This window comes from Lichenostomus cassidix, chromosome 7 (genome assembly GCF_008360975.1).
Source record: "Lichenostomus cassidix isolate B80296 chromosome 7, HeHo_3.0, whole genome shotgun sequence".
Classification (NCBI taxonomy): domain Eukaryota; kingdom Metazoa; phylum Chordata; class Aves; order Passeriformes; family Meliphagidae; genus Lichenostomus; species Lichenostomus cassidix.
Window position 1 is genome coordinate 33,879,941 of NC_139488.1, and position 12,796 is coordinate 33,892,736.

Genomic DNA, 12,796 nt, shown 5'->3' on the forward strand with positions numbered 1-12,796 from the left:
GATTACAGCACCCACGAGTTACGTGTTGTAGTACGAGGGTGAGCAAGGGGGGAGGAGAGCAGAGCAAGTGTTGTACATCACTGTCTTGATGCTTTGTACAGGAAATAGAAAGCAACTTTTGCCTACGAAAAACGTTTTGGGATTTTGAATAGCTAGAAGGGAGTTTGTTGAGTTGTTTTAAAACCAAAACAGGAGGTTGAACAGCAGCACTGTGATCACTCTAGGTTCCCCTCAGTCCCTCTAAAGGCTTGAGAGGTCAGCCATTTCTGAATTTCAGATTTTAAAAATGGACAGAGAAACAAAAATCCCATCCGTGCTGCCGGTAGAATTGTGAAAATTAAGGGATATTTTCCCAGCTCCAGGTTTGGATCTAGAACACCAGCAGGGTTGCAGGGTGGCCCTGTGATGCACTCGTAGCACTCCTGTGTGGGACTGCGGAGGTAAGATATGTTAATTGGCTTCACAGCGTGTCCTTTCCCTTTGCAAGATTTAAAATGTGTCGTGTGAGCAGGGCCAAAGACAAAGTGGAGTGGCTGCCAGCTGGACGTGGCAGAGGCTTGCAGGGAGATTACACCATGGAGGAGAATGGCTTTTGAGATAAGGATAATCTTTTACATAAACTAACTCTTCCAAGGCGGTTTGGATGGGTGAGCGATAAGGACAATAATAAAACTACAGGCTGACACAGCTGATAGTTATCCTGGTGTGCAAAGATGATCAAGATCTTGCCAGCAAGATAACTCAGCTTGTTCTCCTGACTGCAGCGACACAGGCCTGGCATTGATACATCTTTTTATGAAGAGTCCCTAGATTAATGCTCTTATTTCACATTCTTCAGGTCAACCCAGCAACCATGGAAAGGTCTTCAACTTCTGATACAGCCTCTGAAAAGCCTAATCCTTCCCACCACAGCACGGGGGCTGTTCAAATGAGGATCAAAAATGCCAACAGTCACCACGACAGGCTGAGCCAAAGCAAATCTATGATTCTCTCTGAGAATGTGAAAGTCGCTGAGCCCGTAAGTAAAACACTCCGAATATTTTCTGAGTATTTAAATTTTTTTAAATCCACGGAATTGTCTTGTGTGTGTTAAGACACAGGTTCCATTATCACCCTTTGAAAAGAGGGATTTAAAGTCCCTTATACATTTTTAGGAGTATTGCTAGGCATTGGAATAACAATTTTCCTCCATGAAAGACCAAATCTGGCTTTGGTGGCTGTGATCATAACATCTACTCAGCATTTCAACTCTCAGTTTTAACAGCACTTAAGTAGGGCTTAAGTAAGCAGAGAATAGCACTTCCAGTTTCAGGTACACATCACAGTTTGCCAAAAGGCAAACTTTAAAAGTGGACAAAAAAAAACCAAATGGAAATTTCAAACGCTGCAAATAAAGAACAACTTTGAAACAAAAATGTCTTGCTATAAGACTGAATGAATTTTACAAAATCAGACACTGAGCTTATGCTATTATTTCAGTAGTTAACAGAGTCAAAGGAGTTGAGTAATTTTTTTATCCATTAGCTTTTTTTTTTTAATTAAATAGTTAGTGATGAACTCTATTGCCAGTTGCATCGCTGGCCCTGTACTCCTTGTGAGCTACTAAACAAACTGATTGGTATGAGTCTCCCCTGGTTAATTTTCTTCCATAATGGTGGCAACTTGCAGCTGAGGCCATATGATGTTACAAAATTATTTATGCAATGTTAGCCACTTTTTGGACTCCAGATCCATTTTGTTCTCAGAGAATGCAAATGAGGGAGAAAACTCTGTTAGCTGGGGACAGAGTCCCAGGTCTCAGCCACTTCTCACAACCATGCCAACCATTATTTTTTTGTTGTTGTTGTTGATATAATGGATTCCTATGAAATATTCAGCTTTTTAGCAAAGTTGTTAAATGGAGGAAAGCTACAAGACCTTTAATTGTACTCAAAATTAAAACTCAAAATTTAGACTTATTTAGAAATATATCCTTCTAGTGATTAACTTCTCTGGTATAACTTAACTCATTTCACCTTATATTTCTAGAGTGAAAAATTTGTTTTGATCTTAGCAGCTGATAAGATACTAATTTACCGTTCATTTAAATTGTATTCTTCATCTCAGATACACTGCATGTATTTCCTCCTTCTATCTGCCTTGAAATGTTCCTCCACCTAAAAACTTGGAACCCTGCTTATAATAATTTACTGGGAATTCTGTAATGTAATACCAGGAAGAGCTGTACCTTTGAAAAAGTTTAAAAGTTAAGTATATTTAATGGTGCCTAACATTTTATTGGCTGTGTTTAACAAAAGGCACTAGGCTGCAGTTGTTTTTGACAAGCATGAAAACATCACAGCATGAGACTGCAAAAGGAATTATGTAGAGAAATTACAAGTGATCCATCTCTCAATGAATTATCCACCTCAATAGCCTGCAGAACTCAGCTACCAATTAACACCTACTTTATTACATGTTGGGATGTACTTAATAACTTTCATGTGTTTATGCACTATTACCTTGACTGATGCCTCTTGTACAATTAGGCATAATTGGCATATCAATATGCAAAAGTTAAAAGGATTAACCCTCTTAAAACTAATGAGCATTTCTGTATCCAGCTGCTAAATGAGACAAAATTAGCATTTTTCACTTTTGGGCAGGATTTTATCATGCAGTTTCTCATTGTTGATATTACCTTGTTACATAACTTTAGTTTGGGGGATAGTATGCTGGACTGTTAGAGAGCAAGGGCTCTAAAAAGTTAAATTAGACATAAATATTCACTGCCATATCCCAACAACCACACCAGGTACAATATATGTTCATTGGCTGGGAGCTGAAAAGTTGCTTTGTGTTACATTTGTTCAGTAGCTAATTACATAAAAGCGGAATTTTACCGAGTATATGTCATTTTACCAAGCAAACTTGGCTCCGACATAATAGATTGAAAGCTTGCCATGCTACTAATTTCCTTTCTGTTTCAATTCTTTTCATCTCTTTTTGCCATGCAGAATTTTCTGACTAGATATTGACAGGCTGGAAGTGTTTGGGCGTATTTACTTAAATAAGCCTCTTAAAGTTGTTTGCTAACGCCCAAAGTAAAAGCAAAATTCCTGAGGATCCAAATGCTTTCAACTATGGGCTTTGAACGCAGAGAGTTAAAGGAACAGTGAAATACCAATTGTGTGCATCAGCCGTGTGCTGACATATCTGGGCATGTGGTTTGTGAGGGATTTTGGGGGAAATAATTCAGGGGAATATCTTCAATTCATCCACGAGTCTTGAAAAATAAGGGTCTAACTGCTACACACATATATGATGATTTTTATATATGATGTACATATATAAAAATTCATTAATATTGTTCAATAAATCAAGACACTCCTCCCCATTGCACTTTTATACAGTCTTGACTTTTGCATTTAAAGGCACCCAGATCCCTGCTAAAAGACACATATTACCAATGTATTAATCAAAGCTAACTATTTTGTGCTCGAAGAGAAAAAGGATTTATCCTCATCTTTCTACTTGGAAATTTTCTGTTTTCGCAGTCTGCCTCTGTTCAGATGATGGATATAATCCATGAGGCATCCATTGATTATGTTTATTTTCTACTTTACATTGACTGAGTATTTTTGTCCTATTATTGGAGAGATTTTTCTTTTGAAAAACTAGGAGCAGCTGAAAAAAAAGGATTCCACACTACACTTTTGCTGTCCATGTTGGGTGTGTGAAATACACTGTGTTCTATTAATAAATGGGTCAAATCCTTTTTACTCAACTTATGCAAAACCTACTGACTCTAGTGGATTAAGGCAACCAGCATTTGGCACATTTTGGACGATCAATAGAAATATAAATTTATACAACTTATTTGGAAAAAGGAAATGTCCACTCTGGACAATAAAGGGCATAAACCCTGCACAAAGGTAGAAAGATGAGAGGTGATTTATAGAGGAGAAAAATGCCTAATTTTCTCTGAGGGATTTGCTGTGGTCTGGAGCATTTGCTGTGGTGCTTGTAAACACACCTGGGGCTACACTTTTGAAGGTGGACAGATTATTTTCCGTAGTGTGACAGGGAAGGATGTGCATCATACATCAGCAGGGCCATATGCACTTGTGCAGTTTATAGTGCTGCAGATGCAAATGGGGAGGCAGGAGCTAAACATGTGAGAGATTATTGGGGCTTTACGTTATTTATTTCAATGGAAACGCCTGAGCTGTGTGCAAAGGTTGAAATTGATATTAATGTAGAGTCTAAAGAGCACAAATCATGAAGCTGGACACAGACTGTGGCAAGTGAGGGCTTTCTGTGCTTAATGGTAGCGTCTGAACTAGCAACATAAATGAATATTTGCTATTTTCATCTGTTAAACCCCAGGGAAGTGCATTTTGCTTCATTCAAGAACAACTTCAAACAATGAAATGTCTTTTTTATTGGTGTCTATATTAAGAATTAGAACCTATTTAGACATTCCAAAATGTTAATGTATTAGAGCTTTCTCTGATTAGGTTAAACAAACTGGTAGGTTTATTTATCTCCCTAATACATTATCAGAGAAATGGGAAGCAATCTTCTTTTGTTTCTTACTCCTGTGATCATAGAACACTTGCCAAAGTTATGGCTAGCCAAAAAGACAGAAATAAATTTGCTAAAAATATAAGCCTTCTGTTTAGCAGAGTTTTTGAGCCATATTTTGAAATTGCAGGGCTTGTACATGTTTACTTCAAATCAAGCTTATAGTCAAGTTTGAGGCTTTGTTTGTATAGATTGTCCTGAAGTAGATCCTGATATTTAATTAAAATGACACTAAATCACATTGAATTGATAAGACTTGGCATCTCAAACAAAGGTAATTGCCCGTATTGGTTTTGTACAAAAATAGAGCTGCTTGGAAAATGTGCAGCCAACACAGACTGTCAACTCCATTTATAGATCAATATGTGAAAACCATTGATCAGGCAGGCATGTGTAACAGTAACACTTTGCATTTATTTGTTGTTTTTATACCACGTTAAGGCTTACAGGATTATCGGCTTCCAAAATATTTTGACTTCCTCGTAAATATGTTATCTGTTTAATGTTAATTACAAGACAGTCTCCAGCCCTCTTTTTAAGTATTTTCAGTTTCATTGCTATGGATAGTTTTAGCTGAAAAAGGGATTATTTCAATCTCTGCAAGATCATCAGAGCTTCTTTTATAGCGTAGTTTATTTAGGGAAAGTTTTTGAGGATAGCTCTTTTTTTTTCTTTCCCCAGTTTACTTTTTTTCCTGGAGGAAAAAACAAATCTTGACAAAATATTCCTAAAAGCAGAAAACCTTCTCCTGATACATTTTTGAAAAATATTCTGTTTATTGTGATCTGACTGCCCTGGCTTTATTCTCTGCAAATGTTATAATCATACACTGGTCTGTTATAGATGCAGCCACGTTTGCCTCTGTAAGGAAAAAGCTATGTTCCCTTCAAGGTGTTGTACATATATGCTCCAAATATTTCAGGCTAGGTATGAAAGCAGTGGGTCCACAAACACAGTCCAGTTCCTCTCATTGAACATGAATATTGCTAAAAGAAAACAAATCTGTTGAGTAACGTTAGTCATTCTCCATTCCAGGGCAGGAAGATGAGAAATGAAGTGTGTCATATGTCCCCTTACTGCATTCAGAGGGGTTTTGTGCTTTGAAAACCCAGATCTGCTCCCTGCTGGGTGTCAGGCTCACAGACTGTCCTTGACTCCAGTTTTCCATCCATTTCAGTGCCTCTGTCCCCTGCTCCCCACCTGAGGAGCTGCTCTGGCTCTGGGGCAGAGGCCATCCAGATGTGCCACTACATGCTCATGTATGTTCTCCATACCATAAACTCCTCTGTCTTGAAGCCTGAAAGAGGAATATTGATGCATGAGACTATTTTAGGGCTCATCTCACCTTCAATAAGTGATTTTTTTCTCAGGTTTGCCTCCCAACATTTTTACAGGACCAACATTTTGTGTGCAGGCATGTTTTCTGGCTCAAAACAAGCCTTTTGTTTTTGTGAATATTTTTTTCTCCTTTCCATTTTCCTAAGTATGCCCTGTGAGAAGGTATTCTTTATTGTATATTTGCACCATAGCACTTCAGCTGAAATAATCCTGGCTAAAAAGGAAGAAGTTAATTTTATTGTTCAACTCCCCATTTATTTCTCCTCCCCACAGTTTCACTGTACCATTTCAGCTGTGTAGCTTGATAGGCAGCATCATAATGAGATCATAGAAAAAGGAAATAACCAGCACCTATTTCTTCTTAAAAGCGAGGATAAATTCATTTCAGCTCTATTAAGGGAGTGGTGAATGAAACTGGTTTGGCTTCCTTGTTAAGCCAAACTGAAGTTCAGACAAGATATTATATGAGTCAGAATTGCTGATTTTGACTTTTACTCAGTGTGACAGAAGGGTAGAAAAAAGGTTCAAAAACCTCCATTTTTTCCCCCCTTCTTTTTTTTTTTTTTTTGCAATCTTACATTATCTCACGCTGTGAAAATCTTTACTCTATTTACCGAGCACAAATTAGTCTTGCCAAAGGTTCTGAAAGTTTGCTACTTCAGCTTAGATCCTAAAACTTCAAAGAGAACTGCAACTCCACAAATTAGTGTATGTGCTCTGCCATGGCTATTTTAACTTGAACTTAGCTAAATTCGTTTATAATTTAGTGCTGATTGAACGCTGCCATAAACGTACACAAGACACATTTTTTAAAGTTAGTCCTCTGATTACTAATTTGAATAAAAAACTCTAACCTTGTTAGCATCTGGACTTATTTTCATAATAACAACCCCTTCAGAACCTACAAAGTAATGAATAATTGACAACAAATGAAATGTTTTGATAGTTGTCGGCACAAAGCATGTTTAATGTTTTGTGTTGCTTCCTAGCTAATTATGTAGATGACACATTTGTCAGACCTTGACTGCCATTAGAAACGTGTTTCCAGAGGGGAGAAAAACAGGCTATTCATAGAGTAATTAACTAGAATGCTCAATGACCTGTGAGAGATTCAAATGGCTGCCAGTTCAGACATTGTTTTGTTACAGAAGCAGAGGGGTAATTAAAATTCCAAATTACAGTGCTATGATGAAGCATTTGTTTGTTGACAGTATACTCTTACTCTAGTTTGTTAATTCTTTTTTAAATTGCTTCTAATCCATTTTATAGCTTTAGGAGTTCCGTCTTTGAATTTACTGACAACTAATATTATGGTAAATCATTCTTCGGCGGAGCTCGGCGGGCTTGGCAGTTCCATGGGAGCACAAGGTGGGTGGGATGGAATCGCTGCTCTCCCCCTAAAGTGACACACCATGTGCTGTCACCGAGACGCGGCTAACGCGGCACATCTTGTGAAATGATATGTTCATAATTCCGCGTTAGGGAAGATGTCTGCTTAGGGGAGGAGATGGTTCAGATGAAGTAATAATAATCAGACAAATTGAGGAAGGTGTCCTGGAAGGTTAGGGGAAGAGCTGTGATGTGGCTGGGGTGAGGGTGAGCGTGGGTTAGGTGAAGCACTTTGGGAAGGCGAGGTCTGCTCGGGAAGGGAGATTTGGAGGACAATCGTCTGCTCAGAGAAATCAAGCACAAAATATGAGGAATGGGGTGTTTCATAAGAGTCGACTGTATCTTTGCCAGCGCCCTTTGCAAGCAGTAATGGACCTGACAGGCTAAGCTGTCTTTTCTCCTCCAAATGGCGACTCTCTGCAAGTCCAAAGTGTTAAAGTTCTCTAAACAATGAATTAAATGCAAGCCCGAGCGAAATATTTATTTACTTTGCCAAAAGTGAGACTCTGGTTTTGTTGAGGAGATGTGACAGAAGTAACATGGTGTTTGATGCAGGAGAGCTGACAGCGGCATGGAGTGAGCGCTGATTATCCCGAAGACACTGTCAGCCGGGATTGATTTCCACTTTCTCCGTTTACGTAACGGTTCCTGTAATACAGCTGACCCCAAATCACGTTACCTTGTCATTTCTCTGCATGGATCAAGAAGAGATGAGCTGAAAATAGCTAGGCACTGACCTTGAACTTGGCGGAGAAGTGAGGAGTGACAGCGGGGATGCTCGGCGGGCGCTGCTCTGCGGTCACGGCAGCACCAGGGGGCAGAGCAGCACCAGGGATTGCAGCTGGAGCAGCTGAGCCCACGGACCCTCAACCCTCTGCCAAACGCCTTCTTTCTCCCCCTTTCCCTTCTCCTTTTCATTTTTTTCCTTTAAAAATTGGGGAGATGATAGCTAGGAAAGCAGCTATCTCAAAAACATTGGTGTTCCCATCATCCGCTGCTTGAAAATGGAATTGTCCGAAGGGATGCTCAATATTAAAATGCCCTCTTAACTGAATGCACAGTTAGGAAGTTTTCCATCCTCTTTGAGAATACCCCCTCGTTGTTTCCCCAGCATCTAGTGAAAAAATGTAACATTTGCTTTATCATTAATAGAGTTTTCTACAATTTGGGGGGTTTATGAGAAGATCAATGCATTCCTCAAAGTCTATTAATCTCTTTGAGTTTCACAGAAAGCTTGGTGTAGATATATAAAAAATATTTTTAAGCTGATAGGGCAATCTAAAAAAGGACAAAAAAATTAAAGTGGTTCTTTTTTTTCAGATTAGATGCTTCTCTCTGTTTTAATGTATGTCTTGAGGGGGAAAAAAAGAAAACTTGGTTATGAAAATATTATTTAATTTACCATCTAGAAACCATGCTCGACTTTTTTGTTCCGTATTTCCTTTTAATCTCTCAACAACCCTTTCAGTGCCTGGTGCTGGCAGGAGCTGTGGAGACATGAGGTGACAGTGCTGGTTCTTCCCAATGATGTGGTGCTTTGGGGTGTCACTGCTTGGGGCAGGACCTTGTGAGAGCTTGGCCAGGACCAGGAACCCTAAATTCACCCTGTAAGATATTTGACCAGAGTTCCCACCTTCATTTGTTAACACTGAGACCCTGATAGGAAAATAGATAAAGAAATACTCAAAAAATGTCTTCTAAGGTAGTGTTGGTAGTTCTTTACAGAACACAGGGAAAGCCAAGGTGTAAATAGGAGTTTCTTCTTTATTAATTATTGATTTTATTGTCATCTATAGAATAGCAGAAGAAATTTATTCTAATACAAATTTTTGTCCCCATCATACACAATGTGATGTGCTGTTTAAGAGCAGAATTCAGGCACAGACCAAGGTTCTCATTTCTCAGTGACATTTGGGGATTGGGGCTGAGGAACCAACAGCAGCTTAGAAGGAAAAAAGGATAAGAGACACCTCTCTTCATTCTTTCTATCAGAAATATACAAAAAAGATGAAATGAGGTGAATTCTGAGAACTCCAAATGTTCCTCTCCTTTGCCTTATGTTGTTCAAAGCCAAAGAACCACCATGGGATTGAATCAGGTGTTTGTACCTCAAAGCTTGCTTGCTCCAAAACCCTGCAGAAGGTAACCTTTGAGCTGTCCGGGTAAGGCAATGGGGCAGACTAAGAAAACTCAGACATAAGGTTTTCACTAACCAGAACAATCCAAATAATATTATTTTCTCTAACATCTGATTCAAATTGCAATGATCCCAGTGCTTTTGTATTATCATCGTTTCAGAGTCCATACCATATATCCTTGTGTTTTTTACCAGTAGGAAAAATTTATTTCATTTATCTATGCTGATTTTACTCCTCAAGCTTCTAATTTTTCAACTCTTTTATCCTGTAAACAGTGGCATCCAAATATACAGACGTGTTAATGACAATGAAGTTACCACCATGATGCTAGACAGACCAACACACTCTAAAGTTGCACCTTTTTTATTCAGGAGTGAGATAGCAACATGCCATGATGTTAGCAAGATAATTTTATGTACATAATATTTCACTTGGCTTCCAAGATAGCCTTCAGTTGTATTTGTTTATTGCAACCCAGTGGAGAAAGAGCTGGACTGGAATTTGTCATGTTTCCCTGGTCCCAGCCTGGACATGGGCATGCCAAGGGGTTTTTAGTCCTTTTTTCTGTTTCTCTACCTGTAAAGTGGGACTGTGGAGAATGTATATTTCTTTTCCACACATTGAAGAGGTTGCCTCAAAGCTGGTTCAACTGTTATGTTTCAATCACGCACTCTATGTAGATAATTCTATTCTCATCACATTAACTCTATTAATTGAAACTGAATTATTCCACAATTATGCTAGTGTAACTGAGAGGAGAACTTGGCCCCAGGTCCTGTACATTTTCCTTATCTATATTCTCTGTGCTTAACTGTTTCACTGTTTTTCATCCAAAAAAGCCTTATTTTGGCTTCATCATTAATCAGTTCTGTTCCCTTGATTCTGTACCCCTGTGCTTTCAGCAGCATTGGGTTTCTCTGAGGGCCCTCATGTTCTATACTGTATATTTCAAAAAGTATGCTTAAGAAGTGTTGTTTAAAGGAGTCTCTTTGGCAATCTGTGTCAGTGCACACCGTGACAGGGAACATAAGCTGTGGAATTATATTCCTTTTCACACTATCTTTATTAAGTACTGCGCTACAGCCGAATTGTGGCATCTAACACATTTCCTTTCAAAATGCCGTCAGATTTGAAATATGTAGGTACTGAAACTGAGATTATATCAAACTTCCCATAGCTAGTCTTGGGCACCTGACCTGCATAGCTTCCCACGGGGGAAAAGTAAGCTCCATTTCTTTAAATTTCCAATGAGAAGGGACATGTGTCTCCTTGCATTGAGCTACATGATATCACATCATGTGGCACGGAGTGACCCAATGCAACATGACAGCAGAGGTAAAGAACCAGGGTTTGTTTTTTTTATTTTGTTTGTTTTATTACTGCAGTGAAATAATTGCAGTACCGATGAGATGAAACGGGGATCAAATTATTTTGTGCATGCCCTAAATACATGTGCTTTTGCACTGTGTATGCACACACTTAATAAATGTTGTTTAATGTGCTGAGAAGGGATTTTAAAACAGACAAGAGAGTGTCCTTGTTAGGCAATGTGCCTATTCTTAGACAAATAGTTGACAGCAGCATTCTCCTGCCCTAAATCAGATCAAATTTCCTTTGAAGCCAACCTTCTTTTTTTCAGGATCCAATCCTGTCATGTTAACATGGTAATATTTTATTTTCTGTTTGATTTCCTGTTTGTTGAGGTTCATAGCTTTAATGGAAATAGGTCTTTATCATCCATTATTTTGTAGTTAAGGGTGTGGAGCCTGCAGAGATACATAGCCATGGCACAGTTGGATTAAAACCTTCCCCTTTCAGAGGGCTCAGGACCCAACATCGTGAGAGGAAGAAGGAGTTTCATTCTCCAATACAGAAAAAAAGTTGGTTTTTTTTACTTTATGTTTCCAGACCAATACAACCAAGTTATGTTTGTTATTTCAGTACAGCACTGAATATGCCTAAACTTTAGAAGCAGTTATGAGTTTCTTTTTGTGGTTATTGACTATCTGAGCTGCCATGTATTCTGACAGTTGCAGTAAAAAGTGGCATTGAAGCCTACAGCCAAAACCCAAGTAGAGTAAAAAATGTGCTTTCCTTTCTAATCTCTGAATCTTCCCCCAGTTTTGGAACCAAATTTGAAAGATTGTGAAATACTCCATCCCATTTTCCTTTACTTCCCTCCCCTGCTCCAGAGCTCTGTAAGAAAGATTGTTCTCCTGGATATTTCATCCATGGCCAGGACTGGAAGTGCTGCAGCTGTGATGAGGGAATCTGTTCTCATGACATCTCTAGCCCCAAGGCAGGTAGAAAACCCAGACGAGCATCCAAACTTTTGTTTGTTTATTTGGACCAAACCTGGATTTTGGACCAACTGAGCTTCCTCTCAGTGATTCTGTCATCCTTAAGAGCTCATTCTTCTTGATTTTGGTCCTGAAGTCAGACTTTTACTTTATAACCTCATTACACAAAAAATTCCAATGTTTAAAAATTAAAATGCCAGGTGCCAACTCTTTCCAGTAGTTGGCTACTTTGACTTTGAGCTTTCCATTTTTTATCAGCAAATGATAAACTGAAAATTCAGTGTTCCCTGTTTAGATCTTTCTCAAAATTAAAGTGTAAATCTAAAGTAGCCACCTGTAAGCACTAAAACCTGAAGACATTTGGACACAAGTTAAACAAATTGCTTCAAGAACTGCCAATTGGTTGCATCAGGTTTTAAGAATAACTTTGCAGGGAAGATCCAGAATTTGTGTTTTAACATTTTCAGGCCTGTTTTTGTTTGTTTGTTTGTTTGTTTGTTTTTACTTGGAAGTGGGGAGGGTTTTGTATTTTGTTTCTGGGTTTTTTTTTTATTTTTTTAAATTTTATTTTAATCAAGAAATTGGAGAGCTGGGAAAAAGAAATACCATGATTGTAGATAAATTGTGGCAGAAGAATAAGGTCAACACCACCACGCAAATTTCAAAAACCTGGAAAAGGCTGGGGCAATGGGGCCCATTGTGAAAAGCATGGAGCAAGTAGGGAGCTCCATGGGAGGGATTTGGAGACAGGTGGGTGGGAAGAAATGGAGTGGAAAAGGTAAATTTGCTGCAGCTGAGTGAAGCAGTGAACTGTGGCTGGAGGAAGGGTTGTGTTCCTGGTCTGTAGTGCTGGTGCTTTGTTGGCCACCAGGCAAAAAGCTCCTCGTCTATCTTGGGGTTTAGCTGACTGCACATTCAGGTGGGTTTGTTTTTCTAAGTATGGTGGTTTGCAGAAAATCTTTAATTGCACTGAATTAGGCTGAAATTCCTAATTTTCCTGTTTTGTGGGTTATATTCTTGTTGCTATAAATGAGAGGCATCCTAGTGCACTCTGAGCACATACAC

At 38.8% G+C, this 12,796-nt stretch overlaps 1 protein-coding gene across 4 annotated transcripts in view; it reads left to right on the forward strand.

Annotated features, from left to right (window-relative positions):
* ARHGAP15 (Rho GTPase activating protein 15) overlaps nt 1-12,796 on the forward strand; it is a 325,292-nt gene that overhangs the window by 21,794 nt on the left and 290,702 nt on the right. For all 4 annotated transcript variants that reach the window (XM_085067143.1, XM_085067144.1, XM_085067145.1 and 1 more), the window contains one exon: nt 839-1,018. In XM_085067143.1, coding sequence (XP_084923269.1) covers nt 854-1,018 — 165 coding nt within the window. In that variant the 5' untranslated portion in view covers nt 839-853. The remainder of the gene's footprint in view (nt 1-838; nt 1,019-12,796) is intronic.